Source organism: Lampetra planeri, chromosome 8, assembly GCF_965212315.1.
Source record: "Lampetra planeri chromosome 8, kcLamPlan1.2.h2, whole genome shotgun sequence".
NCBI lineage: Eukaryota > Metazoa > Chordata > Hyperoartia > Petromyzontiformes > Petromyzontidae > Lampetra > Lampetra planeri.
In genome coordinates, this window is record NC_136114.1 from 14,898,580 (window position 1) to 14,922,872 (window position 24,293).

The 24,293-nt window shown below is 49.6% G+C and overlaps 1 protein-coding gene across 1 annotated transcript in view; it reads right to left on the bottom strand.

The window, feature by feature from the left end:
- Positions 1 to 24,293, bottom strand: part of TBXAS1 (thromboxane A synthase 1) — a 30,695-nt gene extending 6,402 nt beyond the window's left edge. Inside the window, 11 exon segments of the mRNA XM_078597156.1 lie at positions 3,720 to 3,922; positions 5,404 to 5,575; positions 12,388 to 12,518; positions 13,215 to 13,363; positions 14,923 to 15,011; positions 17,041 to 17,157; positions 18,728 to 18,824; positions 20,354 to 20,406; positions 21,584 to 21,677; positions 22,862 to 23,052; positions 23,054 to 24,293. Coding sequence (XP_078453282.1) covers positions 3,720 to 3,922; positions 5,404 to 5,575; positions 12,388 to 12,518; positions 13,215 to 13,363; positions 14,923 to 15,011; positions 17,041 to 17,157; positions 18,728 to 18,824; positions 20,354 to 20,406; positions 21,584 to 21,677; positions 22,862 to 23,052; positions 23,054 to 23,080 — 1,323 coding nt within the window. The 5' untranslated portion in view covers positions 23,081 to 24,293.

The following is a 24,293-nucleotide window of genomic DNA, read 5'->3' on the forward strand; positions in this document are numbered from 1 at the left end:
GTCGCCTCCACTGCTAGCCTGTTGCAGAGATTCCATCGCGGGCATAGCGAGACGCCGACCCGGATTTCTCACGGGGTTTGGGCGCGAGGGCACAACAATGCGAGGGTGCGCCCGGGGTCTGGTGGCGGTGTCCCGCGAGGGAGTCTGACACCCCCCACCCGAGCACGCCCCCCCCCCCCGCCCTTGCCCTCTCCCCTCTCTCTTTGTTCCCCCGCGTGCCTTCACTGCACCCCGCCATCTGTCTCGCCGGCCCTCGCACAAGGATGACCAAACGCGCGATCGCCACGCAGCAGCCACCGAGACGCCGTTTCATCCGAGTTGCCGCTAAGCGCCGCGGTCGCGGCAGACGAAGTCTCGCCACGGCTAACGCATCGGAGACTTTACCGAAAGAACCAAGAATATGAATCCCTGCAGTCACGAAAGCTTTAAATCGAAAGTTAGCGGCTACTTAATTTTTTTTGCGCGAGCAAGGTGACAGCCTCCCATCTGGCACGTTGCCGTGCACCCGCAAACGCCCCACAAAGCAGCTGGTAAAATACAGCCGGCGTTGATTTTTTTGTCGGCAAACAAAAGAGGTACAAATTGGCGGCGCGTTAATAGCGATAGCCGACGCGGCGGAGGGGCGACATGGCGGGCCCCAGCTCGCTACCAACGCCGGGCACGGCGGCTAGCGGCGCCTTCGTCTTCCACGTGGAAGAGCTCCGCGAGCGACGGCAGCTCCGCTCAAACGGCGCGGCCAGAGGAGGCGACGCTGTTTACGAATTCATTCGCTCGTTTTGTCTTTTTGTTATCGTAATACGCAACGCATCCCCCCCACTCCCCTTGACTCAAAACATAAACACACACACATCACACACACGTCTAAATCCACGTTAATTTTCGTCTGAGCCCCGAGGACACAATGACCGGGAGATTTTAATTAGGACAGGAGGCGCGGAGTGCAGCCGCCGTCAGACGGAGGCATTAAAATGCTAATGAGCAGCTGTGGACAGGGGGAGACGCGGGGGCAGCTGCTCCTCGGCAGGAGGCGTCGCGGCCCAACGCAGCCGCCCAACCCGTCGCCGACACCGCAACCGCCACGGCCGCCACGGCCGCCGATCTCTAGCGCCGGCCCGCTCACACACACGCGCGCACGCACTGGCAGCCGGCATTATTGGACGGCGTGCCGGTTGCCCCTTCTCAGCACCCTGGCACCGAAATAAAACGCCGGGACTAATTTTAAGCGGTGCTTTTATCGTTGCCCGCGACACGCGGACGCACGCGTTGCCCGCGACACGCGGACGCACGCGTGCGAGCGACTGTTCGCGTGCGAGCGCTCGCGTGCGGCGGTCGCCTGCGGCAGGGGATTTTTGGCCGTCGTCATCCGAGGACGTCGATCTCGGCATCGCAATGGACCCGCGGTGCTATTGGCAGCACGGCTTCAGGGCCACGGGCAGGGCTTACGGCCCGGTCTGCCTCCGCTCGGGTGCTCGGACGAAGGCGATTCCCTGTGGTTTGCGAGATGAGCGGCGATGACAGTTTTGGCGACGGCAGTGGCGAGGGTAAGCTGTGTTATTGTTGGATCGGCGTCGCATGAGAAGATCACTTGGGAGGACACCCGTGTTATTAATCTGCCATTCACCTTGGTTTATTGACCGGTAAGTCCACTCTTGATATTGCCTACAAAAAACTCAAGTCAAATTGATTCACCTGCTGGCTGAGCAATGAGGCAGCAGTGATCTCCTGTATATAACCCTGAGCCTGTGGTGGGAAATCCACGTTCCTCTGGTAGGGGCAAGTCTATCCAGAGTCAACCCCCAGGGATGATGGGCAACCTTCGGATAGGTAGCCGCTCACATTTCTCCCGCTAAGCACCAGACCCGGTCAAAGAGCCTGCCTCAATATCCACACCAAATACAAAGATCCCCCGTACAGCCTCAACAGACTGTCGGAGCAAGTGCCGTAAATGAGCACCTATGAGGGGGTTGGGGCCAACTATCCGCCCGGCCGCCTTTGTCTCCCCAGTTGGGATGTTCACCACACACCGCACCGGGTACTCTTTGAGGCTCTCTCCCCCCACTGCCTCAAGCCTCCTCTGCCCCAATTCAAGTTTTCAGTAATTCTATTTTGTACATTTTTGTTGCTGTAGCAACCGGCGTAGTAACCAGGTCCCCATCGGAAACGAGCGGGTATTGCCCAATCGGGGTTGGGGGGGGGTATCACCAGTGCCACAATAAAACCTCACCCCACGTTGCGACGGAGGCATTCGCTGAGCCGCGCCGGCGGTGTCGGCTACGGCGCCGCTGCCCCGACTCCACGTCGCTCTCCAACGGCGGCCTCAGCCGGGCCACGCGGTGTCCGGTTACCCGTGTGTCTGCGCGCTGACGCCCCCCCCCCCGGCACACATAATGCGGACGCACAAAGCGATGAAGGGGGACAGCGACGGGGGGCGGGGGGGGAGGCCGAGACGCCGGCGCAGGGCACGGCTCCGCGTCCGCCACTCGAGGGACCGCACCTGCGCCGGACAACAATGGGAGCCGTCATCGTCCCGGCGAAACTCGAGAGCGAGGAGGAGTGAGCGAGGAGGAGTCCACTTTTCCACATACCCCCTGTACCTCACCCCCCTCTTTACCCCCCCTCTACCTCCCCCCACCTCAGCCCTCGAGCCATCCTCCCGACCGCTGCCGTCACTCGCCAGGGCGGGAGGAGTCGCCCCGCGGCTTTGTCTCTCGCGCCAGCTCGCGTTACCCAAATCCCTGGTGTCATCGGCTGTTGTGGCCGAGAGCGATGAGAAAACGCCGTTTGGGAGTCGTAGGAGGAAAAACAAAAAAGTCACAAAAGAATCAAGCGGGGCGGGTGATTAGGTTCCAAAGACAGCCATTGAGCAGGTGGCTCTCACGGGCTTTGCGGGAGATAACGTGGGGTGGGTGGGGTGGGTGGGGTGCGTGGGGTGGGTGGGGTGGGTGGGGTGGGTGGGGTGGGTGGGGTGCGATTAGGGAAGAGCGTCCGCGGAGTGTCCGGCGGCACGGCGATGCAGGTGTGCGTACGTGCGTGGACTGCGGCGCCTACGGTTTGCCACGTGTCCCGGTTTTTTCCCAGCACCGTCCCCTTATCGGGGCAGCGGGACAATAAAGGCCCTGGTCTTTGTCAGTCGCGTCGTAATCATACACCGCTCGAGACGGTGCTTTTACGCGTAACCCTCCGTGTTACACGGCGCTCGGGGAAGTAAAACGCACCCCAAACCTGGGCCCGGTGTGTCAATATAGTTACATACAGATCTGGTCACACACAAAGACAAAGACCCCTCGTACAGCCTCAACAGACTGTTGGGGCAAGTGATGTTAGCGAGCACCTATGAAGGCCTGTAACGGCACACGAGGGAATGAGTGGCCAGCACCACGCCCGGCCGCCTTTGTCTTCCTCGCGCCAATGTTTTTACGCATCGCACCAGGTTTTCGATTGAAGCTGAGTCGACCTTAGGGGAGGCCCAGGACCGGTTCAGATAATCGTCACGGATGTTGGCCGTGTGTGGGAATCGAACTCGGGTCCGCCGGGTTCATAGCGCAGCGCGCTAACCGCTGCACACAGAGCGTCTTACAATCCGGAGAATGCGGAAGTTGTCTGCCTCTCCCACCGTTTTCTCCCCACGATTCCGTCCCCGCGGTGTTTGTGCCACGGGGGGTGTGGCGCACGACCCCGAGTGGGCACTGCGCTGCGTGCCAGTATACGTGCCGGCGTACATGCTGCTTGTAGAAGCCCATGATCTCCTCGCGCAGGCGCGTCTGGCAGACGGGGTTCGTGGCGAGCAGGTACGAGACGAAGCCAAGCGTGTTGGACGTCGTCTCGTAACCGGCCACGAAGAACAGGAAGGCCTGGCCCAGGATGTGGTCGTCCGTCAGGGTGTGCTTGTGGATGCGCCTCCCGATGGGGCCTCCTTCTGCTGCTGCCGAGGAGGGAAGACACGTTAGACACGCGGCACGAAACGTCCGACGTTTCGCCGTCACACACGCCGGGTGCTTCTTCAGGAACTGAAGGATTCCTGAGGAGCAAAACGTCGGACATCGTGCCGCCGGACAATATGCGGCACGACCCGGAAAAACCTGTCGGAGAGCTGTAGAGAGCTGCCGATAAACGTGCACGCACGCACATACGCACGCACGCACACCTCTCATCCCATGGGAGCCACAGTTTACCGCTCGCTCGTAGGCCGCTCTCTAAATTTATCCTCGGGAAAGGAAAAAACAACTATTCTTGTGAAGCCACACACCTGCGTGTTTCCCAGCAGCCGAGGTGCGCACGTACAGGTGTCGGATGGATTCAGCTGCATTCTGGGTAAGGGGCCATCAAGGGAATTGGTTGTTTTTGCTGAGCAACTAATTAGCGAGGCGTTTCCCTTGACTTGTTTTGCCAAAAACAAGTCAACCTGTACAGACAAAAACTATCCCTCCCCTGTCCCTGCTCACTGCTGCGATGCTCACGTGCCCCGTCCTTGCACAGCAGCGTGCTTTGTGGGTGTATTTAGACAGCACGTAAATCCACGTCACATCGCTGTATCGTAACAACGTTCTGTATACGTACGGCACTTTAGTCAATCCACTACCGTGTGTGGGGCTTCTCCACACCGTGCGGTCATTGGGGTTATATTTGACCATACTTCACCACGCTGGTCAGTGCGGGTTGGTGAAGGTGAGGCAGACAGATGTTGAAACATGGCACGGTACAACAATGGATTTTGCTGCACTGTCCCGTGCCCTAGCATAGTGCAGGACACGTAGGAAATTAAAAACTCTCCCACGTGTACGAGTGTGGTCACCCAGAACAGAATCATGGAACAAATAACGACCCAGTGGCCGATTCACAAACAGGAAGGAGGCATCGTCATCATCATCATCACATCAGCGATGCACCACTCCGCTACTCCCGACGCAATGATTTGGCTCAACCACCTCAACGTGAATTTATAAGAATAGGTTTTCCCCCTTTTTTCTGGCAAAACTGAAACCTTTTTTTACAAGGAATCATGTCTGCATTAACCACGATACTTGTGGTCTCGCGTCCTCTGGTCTAGCACCGTTTGAGACGAGGCTCAAAAGAAAGCTGCCTCTGGTGTGGACCAATCAGTTTCAAGGACAATGCATATATTATCAGTGTGTTTTTTGTTTGCATTCTGACCACAAGTATTCTAGTTAATGCAGACATGATTCCTTGTAAAAAGGTTTAAGTTTTGTTTCCAGAAAAATGGGGAAAATCCGAATCTTATATTTTGGTACTGACAAGGGAGGTCTCATGATGTGAATTTACAGTCGCTGCTTTACATCACCATCAGCCATACGAAAGAAGAATAATGGCACAAACCACTTTAGGTGAGGAACATCTTTGCCCATATCCCTCTCATTTTCACTGCACACCGACGGCCTCACGCACCCCGAGCGCTGGAGTCGCCCCCTGCTCCTCCTTCTCCATCGGCCACGCTCCGGGCGGCCGCGTCTCCGTAGCTCGCCTTGGAGCCCTCCGCGTCTCCTCCGTCGCCGCCACCCTGGCCCTCGGGCGCCACCTCTCGTGCATCGAGCATCAGCTGCAGGAAGTCGCGCCGCCTCTGCGCGCCCACACGGAGAGCCTCTCGTCGTTATGTCGAACACCCCTTGGGTTTGGCGCCTCCACACGCACCGCCGCACGCGAGGGTGAAGTATAAATTACGCCTCACGATGATGATGATGATGGTGAAATCAAGGAAGCGGGTATCAAGTCACAGCCGGGTGGTTCAGCGGTAATAAAAATGAAAACAAAAACATCAGGCAATCTGTAGTATGCACAACAATGGAAACGAAGTTAAACATCAACTTTTTTTTTGTTACGGGGGAGCAGGGTTGCTCAGAGGTCAGAGCGCTGAGCCGGCAACGCTGAGGTCACAGGTTTGAAGATAGGCTCCAGTCGCCCAACCGGGTTCTCAAAAGCAGCGGAATTGATTGATGTGGCCTGGTTGCCAATAACCGCAAATAATAACTAAATAAATCACTTTATTTCCCTTAACTTGGTCCAATTCCGCCTGTAAGCATGACAAAATATGGGTTTGACTGCCATGCAATTAATCATTACTTGGAGCAGGAAGGGTGGGAAAGCATGCCCTGCGATGTAAGATGCAAAATAATCATAACCAGCGCGGTCCACAACCGTACAGGCTCGGGAACAAAACAACGTCTGGGGAAAAAAACCCGAGCCAGTTGGTCTCGTCGCGAACAGCGTTTAAAACTAAACTATTTTTATTTTACCAGGTAAGGCCAACTGAGCTATATCACTCTTTTTCAGAAGCGACCTGGTCATCACAAATGATAGCTCAACAAAGTCTGCGGGTTTGCCGTCCCCGTTTTCACGGGTCGTCAACGTCGCGCGGTGCAAACTCGTCCCAAGTGGGCGCGATGAGACGCGGCGCGGCCACCAGGGCCCGGCCAGCGGCCGGCTTCTCCGTGGGGCTGCGTGCGTGCCCTGGCCTCGTTTTGAGCGGCTCCACAAGCCGCAAAACCAGCAGCCACACAAAGACAGGCAGTCCGGCACAAAATAGCCGAGTCCTATTTCACAAAAGTCCTAGAAGGCTCGGACGCTACGTTTTTTCACCCCGGCACTGATTCATTCCCCAAATGCTGGAACCCGTGTAAACATGCGCAGCCCGTGCGAGTAATTTATTTTACTTCAGGAATGTGCGAGTTTGTGCCAGCGGTCGCCCGCGTGGTCAGCCTCTCCCACCAGCCCCAGCCAGGCAGCGGACAGCCAGCCCAGCGTTACAAAATCCCATACAAATGAAAATTAAATTGTTGCCTTTTTTCGGTAAACAAAGGGGGCATTATCATCACTATGCCGACCGCCGCGTCCCCACCCCCAGACGGCGACGCGGGCTGACATATGGCCGGGCGCCTCTCACAAGCGAGCGTGTGTGCGGGCCGCTCGCTCGCTCACTCAAGAGTGTTTGCGCGCGTCCATCCGTCCGTGTGTGCACGTGTGGACGCGGGGACAAGCGAGCCCCTCTCCTCTCCATGTCCCCACACACCACCACCCCCACCACCCCCACACACTCCGACCTCCCTACTGCTCCACTTCACACACAAAAGCGTCGGTTTGTTTTCAGAGCTGCCGAGGCCCCCGCGAATGAAAGCTCCGTGGCGTAAATGTGAGCGGCGTGAGACAGTTCGGGTCAGGCTCCGACGCACGGACACAAAGACAAAGATCCCCCGTGTAGCCTACACACGCTGGCGGGGAAAGTGCCGTGAGCGAGCGCCTGTGAAGACGCACGCAGGCACGCACGTGGCTACGCCGACCACCCACGTGTCATCAAAACAACGCCGGCTTGCGGGACGTACGGCCATCGGTCACGAAACATTCCTTGTTTCATCGATGGTCCCTTCGCATGTTGCTACGTTTTTTGGGATCCGTCAGTCGTACAAGTGTGATTGGCGAGCCTCTTCCTAAATATGCTTCAGCCATTTAATACGACCATCATCATCATCATCAGCAACTGTCAATCCACTGGTGGATGAAGGCCTCCCCAATCCGTCGCCATCTCTCACAATACTGCAATATAAAGAGTCAAGCCAATATCATATTTTACAATAAATATAAGGCTTCATACAGTTTGTAAAAAACATACCTGGCTTGCTTTGTTGTATCTATATAATCCGTATTTGATGCGTGGAAACAGCTGGACCCTGCTAGATATGTATGTATGTTGAACTTCTTTCGTACCGTACATAGCAAACCGTGTTAATTGGAGGTGTGTACTTAGTGAGGCTTTCCTTGACAAACTGTATTATTTTAAAGCATCTCAACGGGTATCTAGATTCCGTTGAAACAAATTACCGTTGTGGAAGTATACTCTCCTGCAATTTGTGATAAGAAAACATTGATATTTAAAACATTTGTATGGATCGTGGCAGGCGGATGCGAGAAGGTCAATGTGCGCCCAGATCATCCCTCCTGCTGCTTATCTGAAATCAGAGACTCTGTGAGACAGACAGGCGGGCAGACAGGCTCCACAACGAGCCCGCCAAGGTCACATCATGACACTCACCACGTCCACACACCACACAGACACACACACTGACCACGTCCACACACCGCACAGACACACAGACACACACACACTCACCACGTCCACACACCGCACAGACACACAGACACACACACACTCACCACCTCCACACACCACACAGACACACACACACTGGCCGCGTCCACACACCACACAGACACACACACTGACCACGTCCACACTCCACACACCACACACACACACTCACACCACGCCCACACTCCACACATCACTCAGCCATCCACACTCACCACGTCCACACTGCACACACACGCATGCAATCACACAACACCACACAGACGGACACATGCAGACCATGTCTCAACACTAAACACACGCACACTCCCACAAAACCACGCAGACACACACACCACATCCAAACTCCAAACACCTAAATCCATACAACCACAAACGCACACGGACACGTGCGCACACATGCGCATGCTCCCAAGCCATGCCACCCCAATGTGTGTAACCAACACAAAGGTTACTGTAACTGATAAGTAACTAATGTGCTGAAAAATGTAACCGAGAGCCACTGACCCAAGGTCAAGCAGATTAAAGGTGAACAACCCCCTCAGCGCTGGGTGGCTCTGAGTTGTGGGCCCCCTGAAGGGGCCCTGAAAGAGCTCGACCCCTAGGCGGGGGTCCTCTGGGGTCCTCATGAGATCACGCTCTGTCTGTCCTTCCCAGTGCCGCTACTCACTGAAGTCTGCTGAGAAAAGGCGACAGGTGGCTTCAAGGCACTGATGAACACAACAAGAGGAGGCTCTCTGATCAACAGAGAAAAGCCAACAGTCATTTCCTGCTCAGTTGAGTACTGCAAAGGGTTCTCATCTCCCATCTACATTTGCCATGAGCCAGTCGTGGGAATTCCACATCCCCCCACGCTGGGGTGAATCTATTCTTAAAACAACACACGGTTGAATTCCCCATAAAGTGCTACTCATTATGTCGAACCCAGAGATATGATGGGCTGAGTTAACACCCCAACCAGGATTTTAACCGCTGAGCCACATTGCCAGAATGTCGATTAGACACGACAGAAACTTGCAGGTATAACACTGCAAAAAGAATAATTTGCAATGCAATGTTGCATATTTATTCGAAATTTGCTCCGTCGCAGAACCACGAGAGATGACGACCACTTGGGCAGCCCTTCGTCCGGCAATAGACTGAATATGGCCGACGATGACGACAGCGATAATTGTAATTTACTTATTCTTAGGTTTTTTCGGTAAAGTCACGTAGGTAAAACATTTAAAAAGTAAAATAAAATAAAATTCACGACGTTTCGGAGGCAATACAAGCTTCCGTCTTCAGGTGGGACCGTCACAGCCACAACAGCTGTATCAAGTAAATGAGAGATTGCAGGAGCTACCACTCCGTTTATATAATGGTTGGAGAAGGTGGTGGGGCAAGGGCCGCATACTTTTTATTAATATGGTAAGGTGAGGCTTGAGAGGGTGAGCCTTTGTTATGGAGAGGTACGGTTTGTGAATCAACCTGTGACAAACCGTACCTCTCCATAACAAAGGCTCACCCTCTTAAGCCTCACCTTACCATATTATATAAACGGAGTGGTAGCTCCTGCAATTTCTCATTTACTTGATACAGCTGTCGTGGCTGTGACGGTCCCACCTGAAGACGGAAGCTTGTGTTGCCTCCGAAACGTCGTGAATTTTATTTTATTTTACTTTTTTAATGTTTTACCTACGTGACTTTACCAAAAAAACCTAAGAATATGAATCCTTGCAGTCACGAAAGCTTCAAATCTAGATGTAATTTACTTATCCAGAAAATCCTCACTGAGTCTCACAAACTGTTTTCTTTAGGGTACTGCATTGGGATGTGTAGCCAATTCCTTATTTTAAGAGAGAACCCGCATGTACAAGGAGGTAAGAAATGCCTGTAAAGATCCATTTGCTGTACTCCCATCTCCTTGCCCAGTGAGTTTTGGATTCTCGCAAACCTGTGTGAGCCACCAATCATTGCCTCGAGAAATAAGTAAATTACAGGTGTGCACTACCATGCCCGGCTATAGTTTTTTCATCTGATAAAAAGTGGCTTTGTACTTAATTTGGCCTTTTCTGGCACTGAGAACAAAGATTGGGCACTCAATCACCTGCACAACAAAGGGCAAGGTCTTGTGATTGTTGTAGGAAAGTTCCTTAAAGGACAATGAAGCCCTCTGCTGTCACTTGTGGGTCATTCACCAACTGACAATTAATCTCTGCTTTCATACTTAGTTATGAGAAAGGAAAAAGTTTCACTTTGTGCCTCGGAGCTGATATCACAACAATGATCTAAGTAACTTGCAGCACCTTGTGAATACACTGCTCGACGATGGCCTGCCCATGCCATGTCAATCATGGGGGCTGTTTGACCATACTTCACCACGCTGGTAAGTGCAGGTTGTAAAGTGGTAGCTCAGGACCGATGCGTATATCACTCGCCAATGATGTTGGCCATTGTTCCAATCAACGTTATCATTATTATAATATAATTTGAAGAAAAACTAAACATCATATCAACAATGAAACACGTCTGTGTGTGCACCACACAATAAAAAATACGACCTTGCAAAATCTGGCACAGCTGAGCTACAGACTCAGCGAGTGATGCAAAAAACAGGTCGTGTGCTGTTGCAAAAGTTCATGTGGGGTTGCGTAAGTTTCACTTCTAGCGAAGAACAAAATAAACGCTCTCTCTTTCGTTAGTGGGAATTACAAATAAAAAATAAATCATAAAAAACATAATAAACCCATGAGGACGCCGTGTTTCCTTGGAGCGTTGGGGCTGTGCCATTGTGGTTGATTTATATTTCTGACGCATTTGAAATAGGAAAAAAATTATTTAACTCGTTAAATTCTGGTTGTCTCGCGAAAAACAAATCCGTGCGGTTTTCGTTCTGCGTGGATAAGCATGTGGCGACAGAGTACAGAAAGACCCCAGTTCACAACGTAAAACCTCGCGAAGAAACCCACCCCTTGCTGACGGGCAGCCGTCAATAAATGCGCTCGTAACTTCTCCACAAATGACACACGCATCAGATTTTCGGCTTCGGAAAACCGTAGAGAGTAACTCCGAACGTGTGCACGTGTGCGAGCGGGCACAGCTGGCGCCGCACATTAAATTAGGCAGCGTGGCACATGGTGTTGACTGCTCTGCGGTGCGTTTTACGTAACGCAATTACTTATTTCGCACGAGCTTGAAAAACACGTCAGGCCATAAGCCGGAGCAATGACGAACTCGCAGCGCGTTTTCTACCGCCGGTTATAAATGGCAGCGGGGTGCGTCGGTGGGAATCGCTGCCCTTTGAAGTGCATTCCCTAGGAGCACCCTACAGCGGCAGACGGGAGGGGTTTCGCGCATGCACAGCCACCTTTAAACTCTCTCCTCAAACCCCCCAGAGGGAAAAGGTGAATGAGCCACCTGTACGCATGCCCCTCTCACGGGTTTGCGAGCGAGAGCGTGCACTCGTTGTTGCCGAGCGTCGGTGTGCGCACCACAAACTGCCTTCCACCCAGGCGACCTGTGTTCAATTCCTGACCGTCAGCAACAGAAGCCAATGATATCTCACGTTTAGTTTACCCCAGATCAACTCAGAATTAAAATTAGTAAACGATTGGGAATTGCCAGGTGTATGACTGGTCACACTATTCTGTCTGCTTTTTGAGCTTTAATCGTTGCTCGCTAACAGCCCTTTCCCCACGAGACTCCTGTGGGCTTATATTTAACCAGGTAAGTCCCACAGAGACTGAAGATTATATATATTTCCCTGTACTTGAGATGGTCCTGTAATTTGGATGTTTGGCCAATCCCATTAACGGGTATTTGTCTCTGTTTGGCAGGAGGTACCGAAGTAGCGGAAGAAACCCCACCCACATATTCGAGAGGATAACACTCAAAGCTCCACACAGACAGATTCAGGAATCCATAGTTGTACTTCCATCCCACAGCCACTTTGCAGCCAACCCTACCCGACTTGGTAATCCCAGAGGCATTCTCTCAAACCGAGTACCAACTCGGCTCAACTGAAGAAGTTGTATTTGAAATTGCCGCCTGCACTGTACCCCACTCTCAAGGCGAACTCGGAAGAGAAAAGGACACCAAAAAAAGGGAAGCAATCTCAAAAATGCAAGTCTGTTGATCTCTTTTGCTCTAATGACTAAAACAGACACCAGCCCTGCCACCCCCAAACTGCCATTTCTCACCAGCCCGCCACTTACCCATTCCCACCCCCACAGCTACCAATCACCGACACACCCGACCCACTGCTCACACCGGATCCCCCTACGCCAACCCAGGGAGATCCGCATCATCACCTGCTCCGGGGGCTGCGCCTGTCGCATTTTGATGATGTCTTGGATGATGCGCTTGAAGAATCGGTTGAGCCGTTTTTGACGTTCGTTGGGCAGCAGGCGCATCAGTGGAATAAACACCGACGGGAAGGCGACTGTATGCACACAATTAACGCACGCGCGCACACGCGCGCAAAGACAAAGACACAGGGAGCGTGGGTGAATGGCCTTCGCGCGCACGAGAGCTCGCGAGAAGGCAAACACGAGCAGCGACGCGCGCTCGCCGCACTCGTTACCGACCGTCCGCGGCCACTGCCACGGCCACCATGGAGCAGGGATGTCCACGGCATGGGTCAAAATGTCCCGACCCAAAGTGTGATTAAAGAAGCCATTAGGTTTATAGCTGGGACGATACGTCAACTCGATCAATAAATCAACGATTTTTTTTAGCAAATATTTTTTTTGTGAATTACTTGGGCCCATTTAAATGTGGTGGCCATCCTCACATACTGCCTCCCAAAGGCAGGAAACTCCCTGCAATGATGTCATGGGAATGCAAGGGCATCATCGCCTTGGCCGAAAAGGCTTAGAGATTTAACACTTTGGTTTTTATCGTGAGATTACTGGCAATGACCCTTTGATCAATTTGGTCAGTTATCAAAAGGTTGAGTCCCTTGCTAAATTTGTATTCATATCGGATATCCTTTACCAGATGCTAAGGCAACCACCCGCCACAGACAGATAGGCAAAGCTTCCACATGAACGCTTTCGACCTTAGTCGGATGGCGTTTACAAAAAAATCAACGCGCTCGGGCCACAACGGCCGCAGTGCTCGCATCACCACGACGCACGGATGAGGAACATGGCGAAGCGGAAGAAGGTGAAGTTGAAGAAGAGGTGGGCATGGCGCACGAAGGGGTCATCGGGGTTCCTCTGCGAGTCCACCTGCATGCCGAACGCTACGCTTGCGATTACGTCCATGCTGTAGCAGCCGAAGCACCTGTGAGATGGGATGGGGGGGGGGGCAGCGGCACATCCCAGGCACACGCGCATGCACAAACACGTGCGCACGCACAAACACGCGCGCACACAAACACACACGCACACACTCCATGTCATTTACCGGTGTTGCCGCCGTCCCATTACCTCTCCAACGCACTGCGTCACTCTAGTTGTGGCCACGTGTGAAGAACAAAACCACGGCACTCAAGAGGAAAGGTCATCCACTTTCATGAAACCTATTCCACTGTTGAGAAATTCTCCCGGGCAGCGACCGGACACACGACTGGCCGAGATTGAATTATGTCCGATACATTTCTGCGTATTTTTGCCAAGGTTATTTACGTGTCAAAACTTGTATTTGTGGAACCTGCAAACTGCTGTGCGTGTGCCCTAGCTCAATCTCAAAGTTTGCAAGATCACTCATTTATTTAAGGCCTCGTCTATCAGAAAGAATTTGTACCTGACATAGCTTAATCAGAAAGAATGGGGTTTTAATTCATGCACATAGTACAACAAAATCATTTATCAAACACATCTCTAGTCAAAAACAATGGATTAAAAAATCACACACAGGTAAGCTCCCCCCAACCCAGCCCTCCCCTCCCCGAAAAAAACTTCTCAAATATTTCATCAACTTGTCTTCCTTCACCACACAAAGCGGTAGGAAATTCAATCTGCTGAAAGAAAATCCCAGTGACGACGAGGCGAGAACCCACCGAGACCAAATGTCTCTCTTTCGACGGAGACCTTCGTTACAAAAGAGAAAAAACACACGGGGGTAGGGTTTGGGCTTCTGCGAGTGACCGGGAAGTCCCTTGTAAGGTGGCGGCAGCGGCGGGAGTATCGAGGGAATGGCGACGTGGTCCCGAATCGGCGAGGCCGGGGCTCCAGGGAGAGGGCATTTGACCTCGCAGCACCCAGCAGCGCTGGAGATTTAATTTCCTCTCGTGTCTGCTTACAACTCGCTGAATAACAGTCGCCACTCGGTTGCGCGTAAGCAGATTTTTTTTTTCTTCTCCCCGCGTTCAATTTAGAACGCGCCACGCGCCAGATTTTTTGGCGTCACAAAGGCGCAATGGATTTAGATCGGACTCATTATGTCCGAAGCAACCTCGCCGACTCGCAAAATCATTTGCTCGCAAATGATGTTTGCGCAGGTAAATTGAACACACCATTAACCGGTGCTTGTTAAATTAATCACGCGTTACTTATGCAGACACCATGGTAACAAATAACAACCGTAGAAATCTGGCTGCCATTTAAAATGTAAATGTGGAAGGTTTAATAATGCAAAGAATAAAACAAACCAATTACTTTAAAAAAATGCAATCTAGGGGGATATTAAATTTCAACGATTACTCATGAATTTGCAATTTTGGAAAATTACACATGCGCACACGCTCACTCACAAATACACATTGCAGCATGCATGCCATTTACGTATATATGCTTACAGTACTGGTAAAAAGAAAAAGGTATTTGTTAACGCAATCCATTAATGATCGCCCCACCCATCAATCAGCCGCTTAATGCATCATTCATTGAATGGATGCTAACCTCCAGACATCGAAGGCCTTGCCCAACCGTGCGTGAGCCTCCAGATTTTCCAGCAGAGTGTCCGTCGCTTGGTTAATGAGAGGCGACATCTGGGAATGATGCGGCCAAGCACATGACACGGCAGGGCGCACGGCGCCCCCAAACACAAGCGGGTATTACAAAGGGCCCAGCCGCCCGTGATAATAAACCACCAAAAGCCCGAGCAAAAAATCACCTTGCGCCACTGCACTGTAGCCCAAATTCTACGACGCACAGCCGGCGCTCCAGACAGATCGCACCCACCGCATCATAAAAACACGCGGCGAAATCGCGCCGTACAAAGACAATTCAAGCACGGTCCGTTTCGGTGAGGGGACGCTGCCATGGTGTAATTGGTCAGCGAACTGCACTCGCAATCCAGAGGTCACCGGTTTGAACTCCCGGATTGGCAGTAAAAGCAATAGGCGACCTGTTTAAATCACGCCGCCTCTGTCCATCCAGCAGCATAAATGAGTACACGACAGCCAGGCCATTGGAGGGTGGTGTGATGGTAGAGTACTCCCGCCTCTTCTGAGATGGCTGGCCAGTGTGGAAGAGTAGGCCAAACTACTCAAGAGAGGGACTCTCTCGGGCTCCTTTTAGCTGGCAGTGGTGTGAGCAAGTCAAATTGCAGGGCTGCACCTTTACCATCTGAGGCAACAGGTATCGGCATGCTGATAACTGCCCACTGTTAAAAACATAAATTAAGTATGTGTGTAACTTCCATCGTTTTTTGTGCTAGAAGATCAGCTCTCATCAATAAATAAATAAACACACCACGTGGCACTGTTGCAATAAGAGACAAGATTCCCATCAAAGGTCCACGGCTTGCAAAAACCACCGTCATCAGCTCCCAGCAAACGGCGCGGCACAGATGGCGCTGTGATAAGCGCATGCGTCGCTCCCCGGGCAGGCCACAGCAACGACAACAACAACAACAGGCACTGTACTGTTCACAAGCGCGACTCTCCCTTAAGACACCAGCTGCTTTATGCGATTTTCAATCAAAAAATTACTAATCGTGTTTTGTAAAAACAGCACCGTGGTTTAAAGTGCGGAAATTGTCTCATTCAAGGACTCTTTGTTCGCGGGATATATTAGAGGCAGTAATTGCCGTGAAAGTCATGTTAGTGGGCTTCTACAGGTGGTTCTTTCATCAATAAATGATGCTGATGAAATAACATATGTCACTGATATATTTTTATGAAAAAAAACTGAATTTTGTAAATATATTCTGCAGAATATGCAAACTTCCATTCATATATAATACGTGTAATAATTTAATGCCCCCTGTCAATCCACTAATGAATGAATGCCTCCCAATGCTGTGTTGTTCATGGGAGCTCTCTGACCATACTTCACTGTGCTGGTCCACATGGGTTCGGGAAGAGGGCCCAGGACTGGTTCAGATATCACTTGCCACTAATGTTAGTCAAGGCCAGGAATCAAACCCAGGTCGCCGGGTCAATAGTGCAGTCCACCAACGATTGTGCCACTGCTCCATCCGAACCAACATAACCTGCGTTAAATATCAAAACACTCGCTTCATCCCCATAATATAGAATACACATAAAACACAAAACTAAGTTCCTGCAATAAGCATGCTGCCACAACAGTGCCATGGTTCGCACACTCGACTTGCAATGCAGATTCCATCTCCTGGCGCGGCAGATGTAACAGCTAGCCAAGTTTTTTCAATCCCCCCAACCCCCGCACCGCCACCTCTGTCCACCCAACAATTTAAATTGGTTCATCGCTGTCAGGCGATCGGCAGGTTACGCATGGTGGGGTAAAGTGTGAGTACTCCCACCTGTTCCAAGACATCTGGCTAGGGTGTAAGACCAGGCCAAATAACCTCAGTCCAACGGTGGAGCATTAACAATCTGGGCCTCACCGATAACGAGACTTTGCAACGAGCTGACAAAAATGCATAAATAATTAAAGACGTTATACGATTTCGGCCGTCGAGATCTACTGTAAAATCAGCTGATGTGTGGAGACATTGCCTCAAGGGGGAGGCCGCAGCGGGTGGGCGGTAGGGCGAGCGGACGAGCGGGCGTGCGAGCGAGTTGGCGTGCGAGTGAGTGGGGGTCAGGTCACCTCTCTCATCTTGGCGGCGCTGAACGTGGGCGTGAGAACGCTTCGCACGTGCTTCCACTCCTCGTCCCGGAGCATAAAGATGCTGTCGCTCATGGGCTTGCTGGTCAGCCGAAACTCCTGAGCTCGCCACACGTGACAGCGGGGGTTAACGAGATTTCAGCGCGGCCACTGCCACGGGAAATATGATGGCGGCGGAAGTCGGTCGTGCCACAAATTAAATATTCACCTTTAAAATTTGGCCTCATTGTGTTTTACGCTGCCTGTTACCAAATCACACATAATGCGTCCATCATCATCACATCTTGGAAGCTAAGCAGTTTGAGCCTGGACAGGGCTAAGATGAGCGACCGCCAGCATGTCAGGTCAATATAGGCTGCTGCAGGGCTATGTCATCTACAGTGGACAGTATAAGCAAAATAATTGTTGTACTGTACTATGCTCCAAAGCCGATGCGTGCCCCACCTACGCCAAGCCATACTGACGAGCGTGGTGAAACGATTAATAACTCCCAAAACTAATATGACGTGGAGTGGGAGTTATCATCCAGCAGTGGATTGACAAAAGAGCTGCACATGTATTTTAGTCTGTGTTGAGCGCCTCTCCTTGACTGCAGAATTACTGGACACCTGCCTGTAGTTTGCCGCTGGCAATGAGTTTTCGGTAATTAACGTGCCGATATACACCCTGACTAGTCCTCTGCCGAGGACACTCATAGCTGTCGTAAGATTTTACAGGAGATATAGCGCCGCGCAGTAACCGCCCCTTGTCATCTTGCAGAACGACTGGCTGTCCCCTCCAGCCTTGTCATTTCAACAAATCATTAAATCTCAAAGGACTGCTTCCTGCAGAGAAAAACGAAACTAATTAAATACAAAAATCACAGGTAGAGAAAAAAACCGCCACAACTACAAGAACCACTTGCTAGTTTTTACGTTAAATATCTCGATAGGAGTGGTGCCATGGGCTACAACTTTATTTTGATACTCATCTGGTATGCACAGTTTAACTAAAGATACACGAGATTCATAACAATTATTATAATAATACTTTACAGGCCCTCTGTCAATCTACTGGGACATGAAGGCCTCGCCACGCTCGGGGGAGTGGGTCGGTGGTTGTTGGCGGCCGAGGGAGCCTGGAACCGGTTCAGAGATCACTCGCCACTGATGTTGGCCATGGCTGCGAATTGAATTCAGGTTGTCGGATTCATAGTGCAGGGCGCTAACCACCGCACCACTGCTCCACCCCAGTTGACATTAACGTCGACATTATTGCAAGACACAAAACACACCTACCATCATTGCAAGTATTTTGAGATGCATCTGAATGCAGACGCTATACACATACACAAACTGTAAATTACTTTGTCGGAAATCACACTTTACTCCCTAGGTCTGATGCGTTTTTGTTAGTTGTGTTGATTATAAAATCTAGGGAGAAGGCGAGCAGCTCAATGCAGATTCTGAATAAGTTCCCGGCGCATGCATCGAAACGTCAGACACCGTGCCAATCAACACACGATCCAACCATGTAATGCACCGGTAAGAGTTACGAACTCACATTGAAAATTATCGTCAAAGTACAAATTATAATAAACCCAGGCACGTAAACATTAACGCATTGGCGCGTGCACGCGTGTGATCGAGGCTCGTTCGTCAGTGCAGCTGGCAAGGTGATGGACACTCACCATGCGGTTCACGAAGTTGTTGAAGTCTTTCACCAAGATGTGCTTCAGCATGTCGGGGTCAGCCACCACCAGGTTCATTCGCCGCCCAAAGTAATACCTGGGCACGGGCGAGACGACGTCGACACAGCCGAGGCCGCAGCTCACACAGCCCTTACACGTTTCCTTTGCTCTGCTACTGGCCTAGCACAGCAGGAAGCAGGGTCATATACAAGATCGCCTGCCTCTGCCACAATGCCTTCACATCTGCCTGCCCACCGTACCTTTCTTCATTATTGACAACTTTCAGCTCAGCACACGGCAGATGCCTGCACAGCGCGACTCACGACCTCCTCTTGATACCAAGATCCAGGATGGTCATGTCTACGCGCCACTTCTCGGTGGCAGCCCCAACAGTCTGGAACGCTATCCCTCTGCACATTCGCAGCATCACCTCAATCGCCTCCTTCAAGAGAGACTTAAAAACTCAACTCTATAACCACGCTTTCGAGCGACTCTGAGCTTGGCTCCGTGCCTCTGAGTTGTGGCCGTTACGTCCGCAAATTGGCGCGCGTTATAAATTGCATTATTATTATTAAAAGGGCCAAGATCAAGATGTATTGACGGCCAAAAGCCGTCGATGCCACCGCACCACGCCAATGCTTTCAACGTTTCACCACATCCTGCAGCTGCTGGACAGTAGACACGTGACCTCCAAGATCTGCCCCCAACAGCCTTCTCCTTCCCTTGGTCACTAGGCTCAAAAAAACTCAAGGCTGGAAGTGTCCAGCTTGGTCAAACTGTCATCTATTTCTACGAATTGGTAGGCACAAAAGAAAGATTGAAATAAAAACATCTCACCATCAACCTTTGCGCATGTGGCTCTATTGTCTCTCGCTGGTCCTGCCTACCAGGTTTTATCTGCAAGGACCTCTGTTTTGTTATGGCTGTGTGTCTATTTGCTGTGGTTGACTCCTGCCCACTCGTGTCTCTTTTTTATGGGGCACCTGTTGATGTATGTCCGTGTGTCTCTCTCTCTCCTCTCTTGACTCTGTCCACCGAGGTTCTATCTGCTAGGGCACCTGATGGATTTTGTGTCATGCGCCTCTCTGTTCTGGGGGTTGGCTCTCCACCAGGTTCTCTGTACCACAGAGGATGGTAGGTGGCGGAAGCCAAGAGAATAGCCACCGGCCTTCCGGCTGCACACTTACCTACACCTACTGTTGAGAGTAAGGAATGGGAAGGTGACTCGCTTGGGGATGACCAGGCAGGACATCGTGGCTCGCTGTCCAATGGTGGAAGCTGCCTTGGTTAATGTCCACACAGTAAATATGAGAACAAAAAACAACCCCTACAAAGCACTGTATTGTAAATGAATTTTCTAAACATAAGCCAATAATTGCTTATCTCTGCTTGTTCTCTCCGCTCTGGAGAGAGGCCACTGTCCACAACATTAGTCTGCTATTCGTTTTGCATCTTGAGAAGTAATTAATGACCGTAGCGAGGTTTTTTTTTTACCAGAGATTGTACATCGTTGTCAAACACAAAGTATATAATGTTTATTTATTAATATAGACAAAACAAATGTACACGTGAACACGTGGGTCTGAGATTTTCTTTGTTTGCGGTGAAGGAGGAATGATAACTTACCCGCACACTTTCCCATATTTTTCCACCAGACTCTCAAGTCCCTCCAGAAATCCCTGGGGCAGAAAAGCTTTACTAGGAACTTAGAAGTCATTACTAAAATGGAAATTACCATTAATTATAATTAATTTGCATCGTACACTCGTGTTGTTTGCTTTTAGAGGTATGCACAGCTTGAATTTATTATTTTATCTAGATTAAGGTAAATTGCATGAATAAATATATTTTTAAAAACCCACTGATGTAAACGATGAAGAAGTACAACACATACAACTTGCAGGATAAAAGCACACTCAACAGTAAGGGGATATTCAAAAATTGTATTAGCATGTTTTAATTAACATAAACATTTTTATCTGCAAAGTAGTGTTGTAAGCCAGAGTATGGTTTTCAGAAAAGGTCCATTTACTTTACAAGTTCATCTTGCAATGCAAGAGGAAATAGGGGAGAGTGTTGGCACAGCGGTAAGTGCACTGCACTATAACGACAGTCAACCCAGTTCGATTCCTAGTCATGGATAACATCAGTGATGGATGATATGAACCTGCACTTCTTCAACCTGCAGTGACCAACATGGTGAAGTATGGTCAAAAATTCCTCATGCCCAGCATGGTACATAACATGGGGAGACTTTCATCAAGCAGTGGCTTGACAATGTGCTGCAAATTACTACCCAGTGTGATGATAAAGATATCTTGCTCAGGAAAGGTCATACGTTCCATATGTGCACTAATGTTTTTTTTACGTGAGGATGCAATGGGGAAAGACTATCAACTGAAATCGTGGATAACTTAGCACCTGCTGGGTTGAAGAATGATGGCCGTTATCCTGGTTGTGAAAAGGCTTTGTTTTTGTCAGGAGGTCCCATCTTTAAAATGGAACCATTTTCCACCACCAACGTGAGCTTGTTTTCCAGTGAAATATAAATATATATTTCAAAGGATGTTATTGCTTATCAAACCCGTGAAATATTGTCAAGAGTGGCCGATTACAGTACCTGAATAATTTATACGAGTGAAAAAGGCAAAATAACATGCATTTTTGATATGCAACAGCTGCAAAAAAAATGAAGGGCTGATGTAATAAAAATGTGTTCTAGGAGTGAAATATCTGGTCGCGTTTACAGAACGCTGTAATCCCTGTGCATATTAAATTAAACCACTTTTGTGTTTACCATTGTGTCACGCGTAATTACTGCCATTAATTGTCTGCGTGGTGATTAGTGTGACTTGCCTTCCGGAACCAAAACATGTTTCCGAGGAAAGGCATTGGGCGTGGATGAGGCACACCCAGCTCCTTCAGACGCCCAAATGGGTAGATGGAGTACCTACAAAACAAGACAAAGATCGCCTGCGGTAAAGCCGTTTGACTGACTGTTGGTGCAAGCAGTGTTAGCTAGCACCAATTGAGGCTATCACAAAACACGAGGAGGTGGGTGACGAGCAGCACCACGCCCAGCCGGCTTTGTCTACCCAACGCGTATGTTTACACACCGGGGCACCAGTTGCTGAAATGAGGCAGAGTCGAATTAGGGGAGACTCAGGACCGGTTAAAACGTTCATCACGGCACGACCGTAGTACCCCCACACAAAAACTACACGGGTACACACACACACAAGACATACGCACGTGAGATCCCAAACAGGAAGCAAGAAGTCATGATTGAATGAGTTTTGTATTTATTTTTACCAGGTATTTAAACCAGGTAAACTCGTTGAGACCAGACGTTTCTTTCTCAAGAGAGACCTGGGTGGGAGGTACATACAGTGCATCACACAGAAACAAAAATAATTGTACATGAAACAGAAAAACTGGTTTCTGAACGCAAAACAATTCAAGATGCAGGAATCGCACAGATGACAAATTATGTATAATCATGTAAATGACAAGCTATAAAATTTTGAAGGCAAATCTTAACAGCAAAATTTCCATATTTAAAAATAGTTTTAGAATTTAACATGACAATTTGCATCTTAGGTTACGCCGATTTTCACAGTTATTAGATTGGCTATGCCTCGTGATAAACTATTTATAGACGTCTTGAATAGACTATCCAATGCAGACGTATTGTCACACGTGTAGCACGACGAAAGCAGTCCTGCCATAGAGATGTGGTGGCCACAAACGTGCTCATTCACATAAAAGCGTAAAGCGAAGTGGGACACGGGGTCCACGCCCCTTAAGACGTTTACACCACATCATCAAAAACTGGCATGAAAATGCACACAAGTTGGTAAAGAGTCGTTTCAGTAAGTCAGATCTATGAAAGGTAAAAAAAACCCTCTGCTTTATAGAACACTGCAAATTTCTGACTAGTAAATATATATTTTGAAACTTCCTGCATTTCTATACTGTAATGGTAACAGCCAATATGTGAAATGGCAGTGAAGTTGTTGTGGTGATGCAGTGGTTAGCGTACGGTGCTGTGAAGCCGATGGCTTGAATGCGATTCCTTTGCCACGGCTATCATCAGGAGCGAGTGATATCTCTGGTCGTGCACACTCCACCCACCACCTTTCACCAATCCACGCGGAACACCGCGGTGAGTTATGGTCAAACCAACCTGACGGCCAACACAGCAGAGGGTGGCCTTCATCCAGCAGTGGATTGACAAAGGGCGATAGAATATTATCAATCATATCACAATTCTTTGTTCCCATGCTGAAAATGTGAACAATGATGACCTTGCATAACTGGTTTTTTTGCATCACCAAAGGGAAACCGACGCATATTTGGGGGTTGAATGCTTGTCACTAAAGAAGGATATTATTGCTGACGCCACAACTTTTCTCTTGAAAAGGACACATTCCCGCTCCCTATATCTCACCAATTGATTTAGAGTTAACACCCTGCTGAATGTCTGGTGATATACAATACTGTACATACTGTTTAATTGCCAGCAAAATCATGGAATAGAAGCATGTCAAACAACCGACAGTGTATGTGTTTAGGCATTGTTTGTGTTTGGCCATGTTTGTTTGTTGTAGTACGGAGTTAGAATGATGGCTTTAATCTAAGTTGTCTTGTGGTTTTTGTTGTTGTTGTTTGACTTGCATCCCACTGGGATTTTTGCACAGCGTTGGTGTACGGTGATTTTTTTTCTGGAAGACTTTGCAGTATTTTCCTGGATTTTTCTGTTTGTGCATAATCACTTTAAGATGTTTTCTTGTTCATGTTTTTGTTTTTTGTATGTTGCGGTTGCACCCGATTCAAGAGCCGAATGGCTCACAGGGCTATACCAAATATATGAAAACTGAAAAAAACTGAAACTCTATGAACACTATCCGGACAGCACTGAGATTTCATAAGGAAGGCTAACATTAAACGGTGATGATTGTGAATACAAATAAAGGAAAATAAATTTGGCAGGGAGTGGGGATGCAAAACTACTGACCAGACAACGTGCGCAATTATCCCACGAGCATGACGTGATCGGGTTAAGTAAAAGTGTTCACTTAAAATACAATATGAATGTATTGGGCAGGGGTCGGCAACCTGCGGCTTCAGAGCCGCATGCGGCTCTTCAAGGACTGCTTCGTGATTAAGGACCACCATCTACTATTCACCACATGCATTGCGGCTCTTGATATATTGAGTATTTTTTTTTACCGAATTCGAAAAAAAAATGGCTCATGTTATTTTATTTTTTCCAACCCCTGGTATAGAGCATCTAAATATTATCAAGTCTCAAGACACCGTACAAGATAGTGTGATAAGTACATCATGGAGGAAGAAGAGGCACGTAGATATTATCTTAATGTTTATATCACTACTGTACAGTCACTCACAGAGCATGTCGAAAGCTTTGAGTTAAACTGACGGCTGGGGGGAGGAACTTATGGAACACACGAACAGAGGAAAAAGTGGGACTGGTTTCGTCTTTCTGGGTCCCATCGGCAGAGCCAGGCTATTGGTGTGCAACCTCTAAGAAATATTACAAAAA